General features: G+C 33.2%; 1 protein-coding gene across 1 annotated transcript in view; it reads left to right on the plus strand.

The window, feature by feature from the left end:
* The window catches only part of LOC128265198 (uncharacterized), a 57699-nt gene extending 37011 nt beyond the window's left edge, over positions 1–20688 (plus strand). The window contains exon 2 of the mRNA XM_053001061.1: positions 20215–20688. Coding sequence (XP_052857021.1) covers positions 20215–20646 — 432 coding nt within the window. The 3' untranslated portion in view covers positions 20647–20688. The remainder of the gene's footprint in view (positions 1–20214) is intronic.
* Positions 20689–25152: the final 4464 nt, after the last annotated feature.

The raw sequence follows: 25152 nt of genomic DNA on the forward strand, positions 1-25152 counted from the left end.
TGGCGTCAGCTTAAGCCACGTCTGTTATAGTCGTCCGATCCGGCTCGTTCCGACTTATATACTACCTGCAATAGAAAGACAACTTTTGGGAAAGTTTCATGCAGATAGCTTTAAAACTGAGAGACAAGTTTGCGTAGAAACGGACGGACAGACGGACAGACGAACATGGCTAGATCGACTCTGCTAGTGATGCTGATCAATAATATATATAGTTTATAGGGTCGGAAATGTCTCCTTCACTGCGTTGCAAACTTCTGACTGAAATTATGATACCCTCTGCAAGGATATAATAATCACCGTGAAACAAAAATAATAAAAAAGTACAGTATTCGCGAGTGGAAATTTTTTGCATGTGTATTCCCCCGTCCAATGATCTTTCGGCGATGGAGCAGCACAAGTGTAAGTGATAACTGCTCTCTTTTGCCCTATTTCTTTTGCTCTCGGATATTTTAAATCAGTTCATATATGTACATAGATTCGCGGGGCACTACACGTGGAGAAATAAAGTTAAATTAACGTCTCGTATTATTTTCAAGAAAACGGCCACTGCATTATAAGTTCCAAATTATTACTTAAAGCTTAATTAAATATTATGCAGTGCTGCCTTAACAATTTTTCTGAGTGATGAATTAATTCAAATATATTAAATTTCGGCGTATATAAATTAAATTAAATTTTAATGTTAACAGTGTTCTGTCGGTGTGTGCCCGTGATTATACGGAACAATCACATTACTCTGGGATAAACTTTTGGTATGGCATACACCGCACGAAATTTATTTGCTCAGTTCAATTAAAATTCAATATTAAATAATTTTGGCCGAAATTCATTATTATACCCTAGCAGAGGGTATTACAATTTCATTCAGAAGTTTGCAACGCAGTGACGGAGACGTTTCCGACCCTATAAAGTATATAAATTCTTGATCAGCATCACTGGGCGAGTCGATCTAGCCATGTCCGTCTGTCCGTCCGTTTTTACGCAAACTAGTCCCTCAGTTTTAAAGCTAACTGCATGAAACTTTCCCAAAAGTTGTCTTTCTATTGCAGGTAGTATATAAGTCGGAACTAGCCTGATCGGACGACTAGAGCATATAGCTCCCATAGGAACAATCGAAAAAATAAATCAACAAGAAAGGAAGCAAACTTCGGCAAGCCGAAGTTTATATACCCTTGCAGCTATTGCAAGAATTAAATATTTTTGAAAACATTAAAATTATGATTTACTTGCGTATATGTCTAAAAACATTGAAGCAATGATGATTTGCAGCTCATTATTAGGTAGTTATTTTATATAATTTTATTATTTCTATTGGAGCTATATGATATAGTCGTCCTATTTTGATGAAATTTTAACCGTAATTCTGAAATATTTATCCATTACTATATGTCGAAGAACTTATAGAAAAATTTAAAAACACCAAAGTTATAATTTTTTTTTATTTACTTTTATGATTGTTCCTATGGGAGCTATATGCTATAGTCGTCCGATTTTGATGAAATTTAAATCGTAATTCTGAAATATTTATCCATTACTATATCTCGAAGAACTAAAAAAAAAAATAAAAAACAGAAAAGCTATAATTTTTTTTCATTTATTTTTATGATTGTTCCTATGGGAGCTATATGCTATAGTCGTCCGATTTTGATAAAATTTAAACCATAATTCTGAAATATTAAACCATTACTAAATGTCGAAGAACTAAAAAAAAAATTAAAAAAACAGCAAAGTTATAATTTTTTTCATTTATTTTTCCGATTGTTCCTATGGGAGCTTTATGATATAGTCGTCCGATTTTGATAAAATTTAAATCATAATTTTGAAATATTAAACTATTACTAAATGTCGAAGAACTAAAAAAAAAATTAAAAAACAGCAAAGTTATAATTTTTTTTCATTTATTTTTCCGATTGTTCCTATTGGAGCTATATGCTATAGTCGTCCGATCCGGCTCGCTCCGACTTATATACTACCTGCAATAGAAAGACAACTTTCATCTGACTGAAATTATAATACCCTCTGCAAGGGTATAAAAAAATTATAACTTTGCTGTTTTTATACCCTTGCAGAGGGTATTATAATTTCAGTCAGAAGTTTGCAACGCAGTGAGGGAGACGTTTCCGACCCTATAAAGTATATATAGTCTTGATCAGCATCACTGGGCGAGTCGATCTAGCCATGTCCGTCTGTCCGTCCGTTTTACGCAAACTAGTCCCTCAGTTTTAAAGCTAACTAACTTTCCCAAAAGTTGTCTTTCTATTGCAGGTAGTATATAAGTCGGAACGAGCCGGATCGGACGACTATAGCATATAGCTCCCATAGGAACAATCGGAAAAATAAATTTAAAAAAATTATAACTTTGCTGTTTTTTAATTTTTTGTTTAGTTCTTCGACATATAGTAATGGTAAAATATTTCCGGTTTACGTTTTAAATTTCATCAAAATCGGACGACTATAGCATAAAGCTCCCATAGGAACAATCGGAAAAATAAATTTAAAAAAATTATAACTTTGCTGTTTTTTAATTTTTTGTTTAGTTCTTCGACATATAGTAATGGTAAAATATTTCCGGTTTACGTTTTAAATTTCATCAAAATCGGACGACTATAACATAAAGCTCCCATGGGAACAATAAAAATAAAAAAATATTTAACTTTTTATTTTTTGTAATTTTTTTTTTAGAAATTATTTTTGATTATTTAATTATTTGACGGTTCAGAATTACGATTTTAATTTTGTTAAAATCGGAAAACGGAATCATATAGCTGATATAGGAACTCAAATAGTTGAGCTGCAAATCATTATAGCTTTAATGCTTTTAAACATACAAGAATATTTAATAGCTGCAAGGGTATATGAACATTGGCTTGCCGAAGTTTTCCTTGTTTATTATTGATTTATAGTTAACTATGAACTGCTAACTTACACATATATGCCAAAATAAGTCTAACTTTAACTAACTAAATATTATATGATTAAAAACAAGAAAGGAAGCAAACTTCGGCAAGCCGAAGTTCATATACCCTTGCAGCTATTGCAAACCGTAATTCTAAAATATTTGACCATTACTATATGTCGAAGAACTAAAAAAAAATTAAAAAACAGCAAAGCTATAATTTTTTTTTTGTATAGAAAGACAACTTTTGGGAAAGTTTCATTCAGATAGCTTTAAAACTGAGAGACTAGTTTGCGTAGAAACGGACATGGCTAGATCGACTCGCCTAGTGATACTGATCAAGAATATATGTACTTTATAGGGTCGGAAATGTCTCCTTCACTGCGTTGCAAACTTCTGACTGAAATTATAATACCTTCTGCAAGGGTATAAAAAGCATAAATGTTTGATGATATCCGATATACTGCATTATAATTTGAACAAAGCACCCGAAAGGGCTCATGAAGGGCAAAGTTGGATCTACAAATTGGCAAGTGAATAGGGCGAAAAGTACGAGAAAGTCTTGAGGGAACAGCGATGTTAATATAGCTAAAGAGGAGGCCAGAGTTCACCTCACCTATGAAAGGTTACGCAAAATAATTACTCCGCTGCACATTCTATGATGTTTTAAAGACTTTAGATCAATTAACATTAACCTTGAAGAGTAAGGTTGCAAACGCCTCACCGGGTCCCAATTCAGCTGTCGAAGAGCAAAAAATAAAAATTGCTTTTGGACTGACTCGATTAATTTGTGTTGATCAATATATTGAGGGCTCCAAACACATGCGCAGTATTTCAAAATATACAGAGTTTTGTTGTATGTGAGTCGTCAAACTCCTTGGCCCAACGTTTTATGAAGGTCAAAACCACTTAGCTTTCCCAATGGTGACAAAATATTTTGAAACATAACTATAGATATCAAATAGGACACCTAGATCAGTTACTTGCGTAATACGTTCCAAGGTAGAGTTTTTATGTGGGCTGATGTCCGATAATAGGACATATATTTGCATTTAGCATGGAATAGTTATTAGTAGTTAGAACACCATAATTGTAATTGATCTATGTCAGACTGTAGGCGAAGGTATGGCATTTGGTCAAACAATGTGCCTATTGTTACGTCGTCCGCATACATTAAAGTAGTGGTAAATGACACTACTTTTGGAAGATTATTAATAAACAAGAAAGGAAGCACACTTCGGCAAGGCGAAGTTCATATACCCTTGCAGCTATTAAATCTTTACTTTATAGGGTCGGAAATGTCTCCTTCACTGCGTTGCAAACTTCTGACTGAAATTATAATACCCTCTGCAAAGGTATAAAAAAAACGAAAAGTAGTGGCCCCAGATGACTTCCTTGGGGGACACCAGAAAAAACATTTACGACAGAAGAAAGTTGCTTATTGAAAAGAACGCGTTGAGTTCTGTTTGGAAGATAGGCCGAATCCAGTTAAGTAAATTTGGTGGAAAACCAGTTTAGTTTATGAAGATGAAGGCTATGGTTTACTGAATAAAATGCCTTGCTGAAGTCGGTGAAAATAACGTCAGCTTGGCATTTATTAGGGATGCTTTACAACGCCATGCTGTGCGGGAGAAATGATGGAGGCACACATATGTTGAAGTTGACAAGTGGCCAACTGTTCGAAAAGCTTAGGTATGGGAGAAAGTTTGGCTATACCACGAAAATTTTTCGTTATCAAACCGTGTGCCTTTTTTATGAATTGGATAATAAAAGATTCATTCCCAATTCTCGGGAAGTCTGATGACTTTAAAGATAAGTTGAATAAAAAAGTGATTGGCCAAGACAGAGCTTCGGCACAGTTTCTCAGGACACGGACACGGCTAGGAATGTTATCAGGGTCCGCAGAATAGGACGTTTCCAGCGACAGAAGGGCTTTAAGAACATCGCTAACTTCAAATTGAGGAATAAAGATATTATTGATGCAAAGCTGATCATAAGGGTAGGGAGTGGAGAAGTCATAGAATTGTAGAGAGTAGGTTGACTGAAAAAAGTTAGCAAAAAGATTAGAAATGTCTAAAGTTGATGATTCAGTTCGGCTGTGTAGATACATAGTTGAGGGATACGCATTTGATTTTCTTTTGGAGTTTACAAAGGAGTAAAAACTTTTCGGATCATTACGAATGTTATCTCTACATTGAGCGATGTAGCATTCATAACAAAGTTTAGAGGCATTAATAAACAGCACGCGGGTCGTGACATAATTGGAAAAATCCACCGCTGAATTGGCATTTAAGTATTTTTTATACAACCTCGATTTTTTATTTTTAAGGTAAGACAAGTGCCTATTGAACCATGGGGGCTTAGAAGAGTCACTTACCGATACCTCGGGAACGAAAAGATTTAATGACGACTGCAATGTCAAATTAAGGGATCACACTGCAGTTTCTAGGTCATAACATGATTTTAAAAAGGACCAATCGATACCACTCAAATGCTGGTGTAAACCAACCAAATTGGCATTGCGGAAACATTTTACACGTTAGACCGCCTTAGTCTAAATTTCTGCAACGATCTCAACATTCAACAACAGGGTTGGATGATAGGGGTCTTTAGGCAGAGAAAAGGGAGGGCTTCTGAGGACATTAGCGAGAGTGTCGTTATTAACAAATATTAAGTCAAGAAGTCTATCCATATGGTTCTGACCCAGAGACAAGTCCGTCATGCCGTAGATAAAGCAAAAAGGAGATTGGGGTCCAATAAAGAGATCCAAGACACGTTAGATATGTTAAAATCTCTCATTATAATAAGGTGGTCCTTATCGGCAAAAAAAAGAGGATACTAATTGAATGGCAAACAGGTGCATTAAATAGAGGGAAGTATCAGATCTAGGTGGAATGTAAGAGCAAGTTATATAAATATTAATGTTATTGGTATTAATTTTAACTGCAACGAATTCAATGGAATGTGGGTTTTCAAAAGGAAAAATCTCCGATGAAAGTGAGTTGTGAACTGCAATTAACACGCCACCACCCAGGGAGATGCGGTTAGTTCTATAGATAACAAACTTATCAACAAATTTTTCTTGTCCGGAAACCGAAGAGTTTAGCCATGTTTCAGTTAAAGCAATGACGTCGACTATTATCATACAGACACATCAACAAATTCCAGCGTTTCCTCTATTGAAAACGAGGTAATTTTATTTTTCTGAGATATTTTAGTTATTTCGTTAAGCTCACGTTCGATTAATAAAAGAGTATTAATTACGTTAATGTAAGCCCATTGTATTGCAAATTTAATGTTTCCTATTTCTTCTTTCATAAGTCTAACTTGCGTTTGCAAGCTTGACGCAATGTCATTATTAAAAAATTTGTCTTTTTGAATTGAATTTGCTAGCATATTAGAAGTGGTTATTAAATTATTTATTCTGTCTTGAAGCTGATTTTTGATAATTATTTAGTCGTTGTTATTTTTAATTAAATTATTGAGGTTTCTTTCTATCATATATAAATCTTCGTGATCTGGATGTTTATTGGCCTAGCTTGACGGCTTTTTGTTGTTAAGGTAAGTGTGCTTAGAGCAGAGAGTGATTAAATTATTTCGTGGGTCAGAGTATGATAATGTAAACTATTTTTCGATCTGTTCATTGTGTGTTTTCTTATTTGTAGTAGTTCCGTTTCAATCTGTTTTAAATTTATGACGTGAATTAATTTTTTTGTTGATATCTGTAATTTTCCTATACCCCTATGTATGGTTATGGTATGTGGATCCGTATAATTTGTTATGTCGGTGGTCGCGATTGCCATTGGTATCAGCATTATTAAAAACAACATCCTGTAATTACAAAAATGTCTCATTAAACAATGTCTCATTAATTGTAGGGTTATGGGCCGATCACTCACGAACGGACTAGTAACCCCAAGCGGACAACAACTGTAAATGTTATAGGTAATCATATTTATCATTATTTTTATACCCTTGCAGAGGGTATTATAATTTCAGTCAGAAGTTTGCAACGCAGTGAAGTAGACATTTCCGACCCTATAAAGTATAAATATTCTTGATCAGCATCACTAGGCGAGTCCGTCTGTCCGTCCGTTTCTACGCAAACTAGTTTCTCAGTTTTAAAGCTATCTGAATGAAACTTTCCCAAAAGTTGTCTTTCTATTGCAGGTAGTATATAAGTCGGACGACTATAGCATATAGCTCCCATAGGAACAATCGAAAAAATAAATACAAAAAAATTATAACTTTGCTGTTTTTTAATTTTTTTTTGAGTTCTTCGACATATAGTAATGGTTAAATAATTCAGAATTACGGTTAAAATTTCATAAAAATCGGACGACTATACTTTATAGAGCTCCCATAGGAACAATCGGAAAAAAATACAAAAAAAAATAATAACTTTGCTGTTTTTTAATTTATTTTGTTAGTTCTTCGACATATAGTAATGGTAAAATATTTCAGAATTACGGTTTAAATTTCATAAAAATCGGACGACTATATCATATAGCTCCCATAGGAACAATCGGCAAAAATATACAAAAAAATTATAGCTTTGCTGTTTTTTAATTTTTTTTTAGTTCTTCGACATATTGTAATGGTTAAATATTTTAGAATTACGGTTTAAATTACAACAAAATCGGACGACTATATCATACAGCTCCCATAGAAATAATGAAAATATCTAAAATAACTATCTAATAATTGAGGTGAAAATCATCATAGCTTCAATGTTTTTAAACATATACGCAAGTAAATCATAATTTTAATGTTTTCAAAAATATTTAATTCTTGCAATAGCTACAAGGGTATATGAACTTCGGCTTGCCGAAGTTTGCTTCCTTTCTTGTTAATTTTTGAAAAAGCTGCAAGGGCATACAATCTTCGGCTTCCCGAAGTTTGCTTCCTTTCTTGTTTTCTTTTGTTACGTTGGTAACACTGTTCTGCATTACGATGTGCGCAATCTGTCGTAGTTTGTAGTAGTTTGCTTACAGTCGCTGGTTACGTCAGTCTATGTTCCGAATTTTTTTTTTTTTCTTTTTTTTTTTGGGACATTTTTTGGTCGCCATTCGAATAATTTTTGTAAGTGAAGTTGTTGAGCCCGGGTTGCTAATATAATCCACTTATTTATTTATATATTATTTATTTTTGTTTAAAAAAACGATTCGAATGACACCCAATTTGTTTGGATCCGATGCTCCGTTCAAAGTTATTAAATAAATAATTTTTTTTGGAATGTCTCAAACGGACATTTTTTTCGGTGTCAGTTTAAAGCAAATTTAAGGAAAAGTGTTAGAGTTCAGGAATAATTTGTCAATGTTTGGGCTGGTCGTTAAAAAAAAAGATTATTCTTATCATGACTATTTTTATCAGATATTCTTATCATATAGTTTGTATGTTGAGGGTGCGATCGTCACGACTTTTTAACCTCGTTAAGAGGTGCTTTTTTTTATTTTACTTTAGAAAAGTTACATTACAAAATAAAAAATTTTTTTTAATATTTTTTTTATGCTATAGTCGTCAGATTTTTATGATATTTTTTTATAATATTTAACCATTACTATATGTCGAAGAACAAAAAAAATTAAAAAACAGCAAAAAATTGTTTTTCCTTTATTTTTCCAATTGTTCCTATGGGAGCTATGTGCTATAGTCGTCCGATCCGGCTCGTTCCGACTTATGTACTACCTGCAATAAAAAGACAACTTTTGAAAAGTTTCATGCAGATAGCTTTAAAACTGAGAGACTAGTTTGCGTAGAAACTGACGGACAGACTAACAGACTGACATAACCGTATCCTATTGGTAATTGAATTTATTAAATTATTTATTTATTTTTATTATTAAAGTCCTTCCTAACACTAAGTAAAAAACTTATAATTTAATGCGCTAGTCACACAGGACAAGTTTTTAAAAACAATAGACTTAGATTACTTTATAAACATTTTAATTCTACATATAATATAGTTAAAGCTAGGGTCGCTAAGTTTTAGTTTATGTCATATTTAATTCTGGAATGTGTGTAATTAGTTTTGTCTTAAACTGGGTGGCACTGTTAATACTTTTTAAATCGTTTGGAAGTTGCTTCCATAACCTTATTGCGTGAATAAAACATTGCCATTCAGGGAGCAGGGATCTGTGCCTTATTTGAATAATAATGTTTGCTCCTCGCGAAATGAGTGTTTCATAAAGATAGTTTGGTTCTCTAATTAAAATTAATTTTTGTAAGAAAGCTAACACTCTCTTTTCCATCCAGTCTGCCAAATAAAGTTCAAATCTAGCGACATGAGCAAATCGGTGCAAATAGAAAATGAATCCACTTTATATTTGTGTTGGCTGGTTGAATCACAGTTTGCAAATACTTTAATTCCATAAAAAGCGTTGGGACCAGACAGGATTTGGCAAGCAAGAAACGTATGCTTGTGTGCAGAAAGTTTGTTGAGATTTAGTTATTTTGGTTTATTTATTATTTGCAAGTGTCATGCTTTTGTGCTCCAAAACCTTTTGTTAAAACATCTGCTGGCATTTCAATTGTTGGAATGTAGTCTACAAGGAGGACACCTCTTTGTACTAGGTCTCGGATGAAGTGATGTCGAATATCAATATGCTTTGTGCGATTGTGGAATATCTGATTACGCGTCAGTTGGCCAGCTCCTTGATAATCGTTGTAAATTACAGTGGTTTTAAGATTACCCAAAACTTTTTGCAAGAAACTTTGGACTTGAACAGCTTGTTTCGACGAGTCAGATAGTGCCATATATTCTGACTCTGTGTTTGACAACGCTGTTGTGCGACATTCCAAGATACTGCTGCACCCGAAATTTTGAATACATATCCTGTAAAAGATCTGCGATCGTCAATATTGGCAGCCCAGTCAGCATCAGCGTATCCCACCAGTTCTTTAGCGCTTCGTTTGTATATTAAACAATGATTCTGAGTGCCTTTCAAATAACGGAGTACCCTTTTAGCAGCGATCCATTGCTGCCTTCCATTATAGGTGTTGTATTGACCTAGGGCACTTACTGCATATTCGATATAGGAGCGTGTTGATACAGCAAGCCACATTAGGGAGCCAACTAAAATCTGGTACGGCATTTTTGAAACTTTGTCTTTTTCTTTTGGGATGTTGGACACATTTCGGTAGACAATTTCTCCCTTGTGTTTACTGGCGTAATTACTGTTTTGCAGTTCTCCATGTTAAATCGTTTTAACATGTCTGCAATATACTTTGATTGGCCCATGGAAAATTGTGTCTTATCCTTGCTCTGTTGAAACTCAATTTCCAAGCAGTACGACAGTTTACCTAAATCTTTCATTTGGAATAATGACTAATGAATAATTCATGTTTCGGGGATCATTGGTTGCAATTACCAGATCGTCAACGTACAAAGACAGGAGAAGGACGCCATTTTATTCTCGTTTTAGCTATACGCTCGGATCAGCTGCAAGTGACATGAGGTACATTTCCTTGAGCTGGCTGTCAAGCTTCTTGTACCATTGTCGACCACTTAATTTTAATCCATAAAAAGTTCTTCATCAATATCCCCGTTTAAGTAAGCGCTGTTAAAGTCAAATTGGTGAACGTCAAGCCCGAGTTCAACGGATATAGCTAATAAGACTCGTATTGAGCTCATTCGAGCAACCGGGGAAAATGTCTAGTTGTCATCAATCCCTTATCGTTGAGTGAAACCTTTTGCGACTAGTCGAGCTTTGCGGCAGCTAATCATCCCGTTCGGTAGGTATTTAGTTCGGAAGACCCACTTCGTTTCGATGACCTTTTGATTTTTCTGTCGGTTGACAATTTCCCATGTTTGATTCTTTTGCAACGAATTATACTCATTTATCAACGCGTCCCTCCATTCGGCAACGTTTGGGCTTTTAAGAGCTTCACTTGCAGTTAATTCATTTGAATTTGAGGCGAGCGAGGTGGCTTCGAAAAGTTCGTCTTCATCGTCAGTCTCCAGCACAGGATCGGGTGTGACGCTTGGGGCTGCAAATACTTGATTGTATATTAGTTAGGTCTGCGTGGTATTATATATTTTTATTTGCAAACACTGCATCTTGGGTCGATTCGCTCTTATTTCTGTTATTTATCTAATATTTTGATTTTTAGAACTTCGGTCGATACTAAGTTTTCTTGTGTTTCGATCGCTACTCGAAACTGTTCGTATTCCTCTGGGATGCTATACAGTAGCAAGATTGACAGCAAATCATCAATGTTCACAAGCTCACTTCGTTTTTTTTGTCCACAATATCAAAATGTATCAAAGTGACTTTCATGTCACCGCCTGCACCCATTTTTAAAAGAATCAGTGATTTTAAAAGAGCAGCCTTGCGAGCTGGACCAGTAGAATGTTATGAAGCTTTTTCCATATATCATAAGAGGTTTCGCAGTTTTTTATTTGCTTTAACTCTGATGTGGACATGGCCAAAATTAAGTCAGATTTGGCCTTTGCGTCTTCGTTACCTATCGCGCATGATTTTCATTTGTATTTATATGCGTCCCGTTCACGTATTTCCAAGAATCGTTTTTGATCAGCAGTGTTTGCATTTGTATTTTCCATGTGTCAAAATTGTCTTTGCCTAAAGGCTCTAAGGGTACACTAACAATATTCATTTTAATGTTATTTCTGTTATGCTACACAAGCAACAGTACCACAAAGCTACACAAGCAACGGTATCTCGAAGCTACATAGGCAACGATCAAGATACACAAGCAACGATCAAGCGAATTTCACAATCTTCTGTTTCCTTTTTTGTTCTCTTGTTCTTCGTCGCCACACTTAAAGTCTGTTTGTATTTTAGATGAAATTTCATCACAATTTCTAATTTCTGCAACTTCCTGACTTGACTTTTTACTGGCGCAGTGGAAGTGCTCATAACCTGTTGAGATTTGGTTTATATGGTTTAGTTTATGGAATATAATACAGAACATTAAATGTTGAATGATGCGACCTGTTTGTAAAGACTCGCGACGAATAGGAAATAGCGATGTTTATCGATGATAGAGATGACACCGTGAGAAGTATATTGTCAAATTGATTTCCAACAAAGTTTTAACAGAAGAGATTGATCCATAAGTCTTTCCAACAGCTCAGTTTACGTGATATCTGCAGCTCAGCATAATGTTGAAAATAAATCCCAAGTTGGTAGCTCGTTCGACGTATTCAATAGGCATGTTATTCAGAACTAGAGGTTTTATGAAATCAGTGTTAGCTTTCCTCTTATAAAAATGAGACCGTTATCTTTGGCCCAGTTACTTATTTGGACAAATCCACTATAACATATATTTACACAATCATTAAGTCTATTCCAGAATCCGGATTGACAATTATTAAACAGTGCATTATCATGCACGTTAGGGATTGTCAACTAAATGAAATAACCTCTTCAATTAAGTTCTGAACGGAAACTGTTTTGTTTTTGTACCCTTGTAGAGGGTCTTATAATTTATTCAGAAGTTAGCAACGCAGGTGAAGGAGACATTTGCGACCCTATAAAGTATATATATTCTTGATCAGCATCACTATGAGAGTCTATCTAGCCATGTCCGTCTGCCCGTCCGTTTCTACGCAAACTAGTCTCTTAGTTTTAAAGCTATTTGCATGAAAATTTAAGTCGGAACAAGCTGGATCGGACGACTTTAGCTATAGCTCCCATAGGAAAAATCGGAAAAATAAATTGAAAAAATCATAACTTTGCTGTTTTGTTATTTTTTTTTAGTTCGTCAACATATAGTAATGATTAAATATTTCAGAATTACGGTTTAAATTTAATCAAAATCGGAGTACTATATCATATAGCTCCCATTTTTTTAAATGAAACTTTTCTATTTTGAAATTTTTTTTTTTAAATTCCGTTGACTTATTAATACTTGAACAGTTCAGAATTACGCTTTTAACTCTATTAAATCGGAAAACAATATCGTATAGCTGTTATAAGAACTATCGAATAATTGAGCTGCAAAATCTTATACTTTATAAATATTTGTGTTCTTCTGCGAGCGGAATAAAATGATAATTGATTTTGCAGTTTCTAATCTCTGAGGCAGCTCTTGCATTCTGTTGTACAGCTTTAAGAATTCTCTATCCAATTTTTGTGAAGCACCTTCAAAAATTGTACTTCTATCCGAATTGATTTCTTCTTCTGGTTAAAAATCTATTTAGTGCTGCCAAAAATGCATCGCAAGTTAGGCGACTGACAGCTTCTTTAAATATGTTCTGTTCCCAACATTTTACAGGCACTCTGTGCCTGTATTTAAAAAGAGATATTTAGCACTTACTCTGCGTTTGTTTCTTTAAATTTAATTTTTTTTAATTTATTAAATTATTTATTTATTTTTATACCCTTGCAGAGGGTATTATAATTTCAGTCAGAAGTTTGCAACGCAGTGAAGGAGACATCTCCGACCCTATAAAGTATATATATTCTTGATCAGCATCACTAGAAGAGTCGATCTAGCCATGTCCGTCTGTCCGTCTGTCCGTCTCTCCGTCTGTCCGTCCGTTTCTACGCAAACTAGTCTCTCAGTTTTAAAGCTTTCTGCATGAAACTTTCCCAAAAGTTGTCTTTCTATTGCAGGTAGTATATAAGTCGGAACGAGCCGGATCGGACGACTATAGACTATAAATGAAAAAAAATTATAACTTTGCTGTTTTTAAATTTTTTTATTAGTTCTTCGACATTTAGTAATGGTTTAATATTTCAGAATTATGGTTTAAATTTTATCAAAATCGGACGACTAAAGTATATAGCTCCCATAGGAACAATCGGAAAAATAAATGAAAAAAAATTATAACTTTTCTGTTTTTTAATTTTTTTTAGTTCTTCGAGATATAGTAATGGTTAAATATTTCAGAATTACGGTTTTAAATTTCAACAAAATCGGACGACTATAGCATAGGAACAATCATAAAAATAAATGAAAAAAAATTATAACTTTTCTGTTTTTTAATTTTTTTTTTAGTTCTTCGATATATAGTAATGGATAAATATTTCAGAATTACGGTTTAAATTTCATCAAAATCGGACGACTATAGCATATAGCTCCCATAGGAACAATCATAAAAGTTAATTATAAATTATAACTTTGGTGTTTTTAAATTTTTCTATAAATTCTTCGACATATAGTAATGGATAAATATTTCAGAATTACGGTTAAAATTTCATCAAAAGAGGACGACTATATCATATAGCTCCCATAGAAATAATAAAATGATATAAAATAACTACCTAATAATTGAGCTGCAAATCATCATTGCTTCAATGTTTTTAGACATATACGCAAGTAAATCATAATTATAATGTTTTCAAAAATATTTAATTCTTGCAATAGCTGCAAGGGTATATAAACTTCGGCTTGCCGAAGTTTGCTTCCTTTCTTGTTATTAATAAAGTCCCTCCTAACACTACAAGTAAAAAACTTATAATTTAATGCGCTAGTCACACAGGACAAGTTTTAAAAACAATAGGCTTAAATTACTTTATAAACATTTTAATTCTACATATAATATAGTTAAAGCTAGGTTCTCTAAGTTTTAGTTTATGTCATATTTAATTCTGGAATGTGTGTAATTAGTTTTGTCTTAAACTGGGTGGCACTGTTAATACTTTTTAAATCGTTTGGAAGTTGCTTCCATAACCTTATTGCGTGAATAAAACATTGCCATTCAGGGAGCAGGGATCTGTGCCTTATTTGAATAATAATGTTTGCTCCTCGCGAAGTGAGTGTTTCATAAAGATAGTTTGGTTCTCTAATTAAAATTAATTTTTGTAAGAAAGCTAACACTCTCTTTTCCATCCAGTCTGCCAAATAAAGTTCAAATCTAGCGACATGAGCAAATCGGTGCAGATAGAAAATGAATCCACTTTATATTTGTGTTGGCTGGTTGAATCACAGTTTGCAAATACTTTAATTCCATAAAAAGCGTTGGGACCAGACAGGATTTGGCAAGCAAGAAACGTATGCTTGTGTGCAGAAAGTTTGTTGAGATTTAGTTATTTTGGTTTATTTATTATTTGCAAGTGTCATGCTTTTGTGCTCCAAAACCTTTTGTTAAAACATCTGCTGGCATTTCAATTGTTGGAATGTAGTCTACAAGGAGGACACCTCTTTGTACTAGGTCTCGGATGAAGTGATGTCGAATATCAATATGCTTTGTGCGATTGTGGAATATCTGATTACGCGTCAGTTGCCAGCTCCTTGATTATCGTTGTAAATTACAGTGGTTTTAAGATTACCCAAAACTTTTTGCAAGAAACTTTGGACTTGAACAGCTTGTTTCGACGAGTCAGATAGTGCCATATATTCTGACTCTGTGTTTGACAACGCTGTTGTGCGACCCATCCGACATTCCCAAGATACTGCTGCACCCGAAATTTTGAATACATATCCTGTAAAAGATCTGCGATCGTCAATATTGGCAGCCCAGTCAGCATCAGCGTATCCCACCAGTTCTTTAGCGCTTCGTTTGTATATTAAACAATGATTCTGAGTGCCTTTCAAATAACGGAGTACCCTTTTAGCAGCGATCCATTGCTGCCTTCCATTATAGGTGTTGTATTGACCTAGGGCACTTACTGCATATTCGATATAGGAGCGTGTTGATACAGCAAGCCACATTAGGGAGCCAACTAAAATCTGGTACGGCATTTTTGAAACTTTGTCTTTTTCTTTTGGGATGTTGGACACATTTCGGTAGACAATTTCTCCCTTGTGTTTACTGGCGTAATTACTGTTTTGCAGTTCTCCATGTTAAATCGTTTTAACATGTCTGCAATATACTTTGATTGGCCCATGGAAAATTGTGTCTTATCCTTGCTCTGTTGAAACTCAATTTCCAAGCAGTACGACAGTTTACCTAAATCTTTCATTTGGAATAATGACTAATGAATAATTCATGTTTCGGGGATCATTGGTTGCAATTACCAGATCGTCAACGTACAAAGACAGGAGAAGGACGCCATTTTATTCTCGTTTTAGCTATACGCTCGGATCAGCTGCAAGTGACATGAGGTACATTTCCTTGAGCTGGCTGTCAAGCTTCTTGTACCATTGTCGACCACTTAATTTTAATCCATAAAAAGTTCTTCATCAATATCCCCGTTTAAGTAAGCGCTGTTAAAGTCAAATTGGTGAACGTCAAGCCCGAGTTCAACGGATATAGCTAATAAGACTCGTATTGAGCTCATTCGAGCAACCGGGGAAAATGTCTAGTTGTCATCAATCCCTTATCGTTGAGTGAAACCTTTTGCGACTAGTCGAGCTTTGCGGCAGCTAATCATCCCGTTCGGTAGGTATTTAGTTCGGAAGACCCACTTCGTTTCGATGACCTTTTGATTTTTCTGTCGGTTGACAATTTCCCATGTTTGATTCTTTTGCAACGAATTATACTCATTTATCAACGCGTCCCTCCATTCGGCAACGTTTGGGCTTTTAAGAGCTTCACTTGCAGTTAATTCATTTGAATTTGAGGCGAGCGAGGTGGCTTCGAAAAGTTCGTCTTCATCGTCAGTCTCCAGCACAGGATCGGGTGTGACGCTTGGGGCTGCAAATACTTGATTGTATATTAGTTTAGGTCTGCGTGGTATTATATATTTTTATTTGCAAACAGTGCATCTTGGGTCGATTCGCTCTTATTTCTGTTATTTATCTAATATTTTGATTTTTAGAACTTCGGTCGATACTAAGTTTTCTTGTGTTTCGATCGCTACTCGAAACTGTTCGTATTCCTCTGGGATGCTATACAGTAGCAAGATTGACAGCAAATCATCAATGTTCACAAGCTCACTTCGTTTTTTTTTGTCCACAATATCAAAAATGTATCAAAGTGACTTTCATGTCACCGCCTGCACCCATTTTTAAAAGAATCAGTGATTTTAAAAGAGCAGCCTTGCGAGCTGGACCAGTAGAATGTTATGAAGCTTTTTCCATATATCATAAGAGGTTTCGCAGTTTTTTATTTGCTTTAACTCTGATGTGGACATGGCCAAAATTAAGTCAGATTTGGCCTTTGCGTCTTCGTTACCTATCGCGCATGATTTTCATTTGTATTATATGCGTCCCGTTCACGTATTTCCAAGAATCGTTTTGATCAGCAGTGTTTGCATTTGTATTTTCCATGTGTCAAAATTGTCTTTGCCTAAAGGCTCTAAGGGTACACTAACAATATTCATTTTAATGTTATTTCTGTTATGCTACACAAGCAACAGTACCACAAAGCTACACAAGCAACGGTATCTCGAAGCTACATAGGCAACGATCAAGATACACAAGCAACGATCAAGCGAATTTCACAATCTTCTGTTTCCTTTTTTGTTCTCTTGTTCTTCGTCGCCACACTTAAAGTCTGTTTGTATTTTAGATGAAATTTCATCACAATTTCTAATTTCTGCAACTTCCTGACTTGACTTTTTACTGGCGCAGTGGAAGTGCTCATAACCTGTTGAGATTTTGTTTATATGGTTTAGTTTATTAAATGGAATATAATACAGAACTTTGGATGTTGAATGATGCGACTTGTTTGTAAAGACTCGCGACGAATAGAAAATAGCGATGAGAATTAGAGGTCATCGATGATAGAGATGACACCGTGAGAAGTATATTGCCAAATTGATTTCCAACAAAGTTTTGAACAGAAGAGATTGATCCATACGTCTTTCCAACAGCTCAGTTTACGTGATATCTGCAGCTCAGCATAATGTTGAAAATAAATCCCAAGTTGGTAGCTCGTTCAACGTATTCAATAGGCATGTTATTCAGAACTAGAGGTTTTATGAAATCAGTGTTAGCTTTCCTCTTATAAAAATGAGACCGTTATCTTTGGCCCAGTTACTTATTTGGACAAATCCACTATAACATATATTTACACAATCATTAAGTCTATTCCAGAATCCGGATTGACAATTATTAAACAGTGCATTATCATGCACGTTAGGGATTGTCAACTAAATGAAATAACCTCTTCAATTAAGTTCTGAACGGAAACTGTTTTGTTTTTGTACCCTTGTAGAGGGTCTTATAATTTCATTCAGAAGTTAGCAACGCAGTGAAGGAGACATTTGCGACCCTATAAAGTATATATATTCTTGATCAGCATCACTATGAGAGTCTATCTAGCCATGTCCGTCTGCCGTCCGTTTCTACGCAAACTAGTCTCTCAGCTTAAAGCTATCTGCATGAATCTTTCCTAAAAGCTGTCTTTCTATTACAGGTAATACATAAGTCGGAACGAGCCGGATCGGACGACTTTAGCTCCCATAGCCATTTAAAAAATTATAACTTTGCTGTTTTATTATTTTTATGTTTGTAGTATTATTTTATTATTCTAGAATTACGGTTTAAATATGATCAAAATCGGACGACTTTTTCATATAGCTCCCATGGGAACAATTACGCTTTTAATTTTATTCATTTCGGGAAACTATATCAAATAGCTGCCATAGGAACGATCAAATAATTTAGCTGAAAATCATAGCTTCAATGCTTTTAAACATATACGCATATAAATCGAAATTTGCAATAGCTGCAAAGGTATGCCGAATTTTGCTTTTTTCTTTTTTTAAAGATACTTAAATACAAAATTACGAAAGTAGCCTTTTTAAGCTTATAAAACACTATCACAATTTTGTAACTTTTATTCAAAAATTACACAGGACAACAAAATAAAAGTTTGTAAAAGGTGCAGGCTTATCTGTTAAAAATAATGTTAGTAGAGATTTTCTGAGCATATCTGTACACTTAATTTCGTTTGTAACGCGTTGTATTTGTGGTACAACATTAAATGTTTTGATTTTAGATATCTTAGAGAGTGGACATTCCATTTCATTAAGAGGCATGTAAACTTCGCAAATTCCCAAACATAGCCTTAAAAATAAGTCTTATGGAAAAATACCTAGAAAATTACATAAGGCCTTAAGTTATTATTTAGGTCATGTTTTTCAAAATTTATATGGCAGGCTTAGCTTTAGGGCCATGTTTGGTCCCATATTACTTAAACTAAGGAATTTTTCCTAAAATCAACAATTTTTTTTTTGCAAGTAATTAAATAGTTTACATATATGTTTTTTTTTTAGATTTGCATTTAGTTTTTCATCATTTTATAAATAGAACCAAACTTTTGTGTATTTTATAAGTAAAACAAAACTTATGGGTGCTTTGTTTCACGTCTTGACCTCTACTCCAACAGAATTTGAGCTGACGAATAGCTTTTAAGGATATGAACCAAAATGAGTACTTTTAATGGCATATATTTACCACATTTATTTTAAATTCCGGATTAAACCTAATGGCCCTGTGTAAATAAATGCGCATTAGACTAAATGCGTTTTAATGAGCCAAGCCAAGCATCAGTTTGCCGAAGTAAGCTTTATTTCTCATTTCATTTGAATATTTTTTATTAGCAAAAGAAATTCAAAATTTAGAACTTATTAAACCATTTCAGTAGCATTACTTGTCTTTGCTAATGATATTGACGATTTATAACAAAATTAACGCTTTAGTCACAACTAGATACTATAACTGACATAAGAATTTTTTTTATTTTATTTTTCAAAAGCTGCATTCACGTTTTTATACCCTTGCAGAGGGTATTATAATTTCAGTCAGAAGTTTGCAACGCAGTGAAGGAAGCATTTTCGACCCTATAAAGTATATATATTCTTGATCAGCATCACTAGGAGAGTCGATCTAGCCATGTCCGTCCGTCCGTATTTACGTCTGTCCGACCGTTTCTACGCAAACTTGTCTCTCAATTTTAAATCTATCTGAAATAATCCTTCCCAAAACTTATCTTTCTTTGCAGGTAGTATATCATTCAGAACGTGCCGGATCGAACGACTATAGCATAATAGCTCCCATCGGAACAATTGGAATATTAAAAAAATAAATTAAACGAAATTGTATCTTCTCTAATTTTAAATTTTTGTTTGTAATTCTTTTCGGCATGTAAATAGTTTAATAATTCAGAACTTATCTTTTAATTGTATTCAAATCGGAAAACAATATCAAATAGCTGCCATAGGAACCATCTAATAATTTGGGTGATTTCGTTTCGTTTTAATGAGTACTCATTTAATTCGAAATTTAGATGCTTAAATTATGTTTTTTTATTTTTGCAATAGCTGCAAGGGTATATAAACTTCGGCTTGACATAGCTTGGATTTTTTTTGTTGTTTTATATTTTAACAACCATACCAAATATACATTTTGTGGTAAGGCTGAGAACTTAATTTAATTTAATTAAAAAAAAAAAAAACGTAAAAACAGTTAAACACATTCTTGTAATTTAAAATAAAATGTACCATTTTTTTAATATTCAGGGAGATGGTATCTCCACAAGGCTGCTTAAAAATGTAAGGAAAGAAAACCAAACAAAAGCTGGACACAATGGGAAAAAAGTTGCGACTTATAACTTGATAAGCCATGTCTCTAAAACCTTCCGATTTCCTTATAAAACACTAAAATATAAAAATGAAACCCCTAAAATAGACCTGAAAGAGCAAATTAGCCCCAAGCTAAATTTTAACAAAAATGTTTTGATAATGACTTACAAAGAATTATTAGGCACAAGCAAAAATGCATTGATGCTTTCTAATGATGAAAAATCGAAAGGACTCATTCAGGAGAATTACATTTTTAATAAGCAGCTTTTTTTAACAACTGATGAATTTCTCTCTACAACAAACGTACAGGTAATACATTTATATTTTAAGCATGGTATATGTAATAACTATTTATTTATAGCCTTTTGACTTGAATGTGCTGAACAAAATCAACAAAAGACTTAAGGATCTTAAAAAAAAGTATATTTTGCAAAAGGTAATTTAACAAAAAATTCCGAATTTGAAGAAAACATCAAGATGTTAAATTTATCCTTACATTTGGGTAAACAGAAAAGTCATATTAAGGCCAATATTTATTCAAATTTTACAATTTATGACAAAACACGAATCGAACTGGAAAGCTATATATATTTAAGCTGAACAATATTTTAAAAAGCATAAAAGAAAACAAATGTGTCTCCAGCATGTATTGAACATTATACCAATATTGCCCAAGATTTAATCTCAGGTTTGGCTAAGTCCAATACTGAAAAGTGGAAATTAATAAGAAAAAATCACCTCGCATGCCATATAAATCGAAATATTAATATCATATCAATCAATATCAATCAACCATCAATTAAGTCAACCTCACAAAAGATTATAAATGGAAGCAACGGATTACAATATTGTAATCAAGAGATTTTCAGTCCAATAGTTATAAGTTATATGGTGGGGTGTTTGCAGTCGATTTATAATTTAGTTTTTGTAACAGTCTCAAACTTCATTAAATCGAATAGCATGCCCTTTTATTAAATTAAAACAAAGCGATCTTAGGCCATTTTAAAAAAATGTTGACTTATCGAACAAATATGTGAAAAACCTACAAATTTTAGAAGCAGATAATATATTTGTATACATATATATTTTTATTTGGTAATTATATTTAAAAAATAATATTGTAAAAATATTTAAAACGACATAACATATGTGTTTTCTAAAAATTGTATTAAGCAAATATGGGCATTTTCAGAGTTTTGGGCTATATTTTGATATTATAAATAAGTTTCAATAAGTAAGTATGTAAGTGTCAGCAAGTAGAGATTTTATTTTAAATAAACATTTTCTTTATTTTCCTAAATTATATCAAACAAAAACACACCTTACAATATTTTGGATATCAAACTTGGTGACGAAAAATGATTTAACTTTCAACTAAAAAATTATATTTAAAAAATGCTCTCATTCGGCTGCAGCAAATAATATAACCTTTTTGCCCACACAGGCAGCGTGCAGCGTGTTTTTTTTCGACCAGCATCACCAGTCATGTCAATAAATCATTATAGCTTTCGTGGTTTTTAATTAGTACTCAAATAATTCGCATTTTTGTTAGCTGCAAGGGTATATAAACTTCAGCTTTCCGAAGTGTTCTTCTTTTCTTGTTTTAGATGTTATTTCCTTTTCTGATGACTATTAAGGGGACCTTTCTTCACATTTTTTGTAAAATTGACTTTTTGTATGCGTGGAATGTGTGTGTAAAAGGATTTTTCGATATGATACATATATCTCGTATGATTCAATTCTCGCACGATTTCTCGTTATTACTGGTCAAATAGGAATATTCTTGTATAGCTTTTAACGCGATTTACTCGAAAACATATTTTTTTTCAAATGATTTTTTGTTTTTTCAATTTTTTTCGAAATCCTGTCAAATGAGGAACATTCTCTAGAAAATATAATCAATCGACGCGATTTTTCATTTTGAATTTAGATAGATTTACAAACAAAATCGTATGTTCCTATGTCATTTCAATATTAAAAAAAAAAAAATTCTCAAACTTTAATGTATTTTTGACCAAATCTGAATAAAGGTAAAGGTCCCCTTAAATAGTTTTACTCGATTTTTACCAGTTCGAGGTCTCATTTTACTAGAAATACTTTATCTTTTTTAAAAAAATTTAAAAATTAAAAATAAATCGTTTAAATAGTCCAAACTTAACAAAAATTCAACAGAATGTGTCTGAGGCAAATTGGTGTTGCTCCTGTTTCAATGCCACTATCTTAATGAAACAATCAAGATTGGAAGCAAATGTACACAACGACAACAATTTTCGCCCAACTTTTAATTTAAGCAGTTGAATTTTTCCTGAAAATGCCCATATACGATTCTTAACTAAGGTTACGATTCTTAACTACGTATACAACAAGTTGTTGCATGTCGAATAATTATACTTTTTAGTTTGTTTTCGTGTTTCACAAAAAAATAAAAAATTTAAATTACAGTTTAGGTGAAATATCAGACTGTGCTTTATCCCAGTAAACAAGTTGTATACTCGAAAGGCAGTCAAGGCGACGTAAAAAAAAATGTTCGTCTGTCTGTCTCTAGAAACACAAAGGCTCTTCGTTTTTAAACGCTCCAAGCTATTTGAATAAACTTCCATAACTTGAAATACCATTAGCAAACCAAAAGTTGCAGAGATTTATATTTAGAAATAGGCTACTATACGTGTATCTATGATTTATTTTGTGTTATGCTTTCCGAGCCCACGGCATAAAAGTCAACATTTTGAATAGGCTGTCCATATATTAAGAAATCAAGTTTTCGATGTATATATATCGACTTCGATATAGGGTTGCATTCGGAATATATTGGCGGAGTAATCTTCGCGAAATAAAATTTTGAATAATTGCTTCTAACAAAAAACTCTTTATAAAATGATAACGTAATCAGTGTCCAAGACACCCTCCCTCCCCATATAATCAAACATAATCATTTCCTTGACTCCCGCCAGCTTTCGAAAAAATCGAGTTATGGAAGTTCGCCCTATGGAGATAAATTTTGAGTTTGAGCAATCGAAATTCGAGTTAACGAAGTTAGAGGCAACGGAGTTCGACTGTATTTATATACCCGATACTTGTAGAGTAAAAGGGTATATTGTATTTGTTGAAAAGTATGTAACGGGAAGAAGAAAGCGTTTTTTACTTATAAAGTATATACATCCTTGATCCTTGATCAGGATCAGTAGTCATTTCGCTCTAGCCGTGTCCGTCTGTTCATTTGTTCGATGGATATACCTGCAAATATTTATTAAGGTTGTAATTCATAATTTTACATTATTAATACTACACTCAAAAACTTTCTAACATATAGAAAAAAAATTGTTCCTACGTTAAAAAAATGCTTAAAAATAAAAAAAAAATATTTTCTGTGTCTTAAAATATTTGCTAAACTATAGGAATTATTTTCAATTTTCTTAAATTTAAGGTGTTTTTACTAAGCTGCCTCTTCCGGATTTTCTATATATATAAATAATAAAATTGAAAATAAATTCACTAGCCTATTTAAAATGGAGAATAGCGGGTTTAAGTTTAGATAAATTTTTACATACTTTCTATAATACGACATTTTTTAACAGTTCCTATTATTAATGCTAAAATGAAGAAAAAAACCCTTATAATTAAAAACGAATTTTCTAAAATGTTTAGCCTAGGGGGTTAATGTCTTGGAACATTAAACATTGCGTAGCTATTCTGGACTTCAGTTCAAATCCTCTACATTTGGAATTGTTCTGTTATTTATTTGTTACTCGGCTGGCTAGTTACAAATGCAATTTTATTGCATATTTTTCTCTTTGAATTCTTATACGGGTTTTGCGCAAAGTTGAATGTGATGCCACTGTGGCGCAACCGGCTTATGCGTTTACGAATCCAAAGATCCTAGTTCAAGTCCAGGTTGAGCCATCTTGGACCAAAAAATATGTAGGTTTGTTTTTCCCTTTCCTGTCATAACATTATAATTTCCTTTGTTTTTTTCCAATTACAGAGAGCGGGTTTAAGTTCAATATGCCCACCATTAAAAACTTAATATATTATAAAATAACAGATACAGATATTCAAATAGATTTCAGTCCACTCCCCACCAACCCTTTAGGGTTAAGGGTATTTTTAGAAACTCTTTTTTCTTAAATATAGAAAATAAATTCTGTGTTTTTGAACAATTGTCAACAAGCCAAACAGGGAGACCGTGGCACACTTCCAACACAAGAAAGAAGACTAAACTATTTTCGACTTGAGTACTATTCTTATGTTATGCCTACGCAACGAAAGTGGCCACGCCCACTCTAACTCCCAAAAAATCGCGAAATTTCTGGGTTTTCAAATTGGTTAACTGAGTAACGGATGTTTAAAAGTCGGGGAACTCGACTATATCGTTTCTTCTTGTTTGATTTATATTATTTTTTCGTAGCAATAATGATTTACAGTAAATCACAAATGGCAATTTTATAGTTATTTATAGTAATTTAGCACGCCTTAAATAAAATTAAACTACTTTTAAAGAGATAAAACCAAAAAAATTGTAAAATGTAATCTATACACTCAGAAAAAAACCAAGAGTTTTGTTCTTGTTTTAAGTATAAACGCTCATGAAAGTGAGTCAAGTAAGGAAAGTTCTTATTTTTGTCATAAATTCTGTTTTTAAGAACGTTTTATTCTTAAACCATAATTCTTTATTTAAGAAATGTTTGGTCGATAATTAATAGTAAACAGTACTTAAAATAATATTGAACTCTGCTTAATTTTAAGTTTTAATTCTTTTAAATCAAGTATAACGTGCACTTAATTGAAGTACGAATTATACTCGAATCAAGTATTAAAAATTCTTTAATCAAGAAAGATGATTATTTGGGTTAAGAATGCAGGCGGCTTAAATAAAGA

Source organism: Drosophila gunungcola, unplaced genomic scaffold (genome assembly GCF_025200985.1).
Source record: "Drosophila gunungcola strain Sukarami unplaced genomic scaffold, Dgunungcola_SK_2 000100F, whole genome shotgun sequence".
In the NCBI taxonomy this organism is placed as follows: Eukaryota; Metazoa; Arthropoda; class Insecta; order Diptera; family Drosophilidae; genus Drosophila; species Drosophila gunungcola.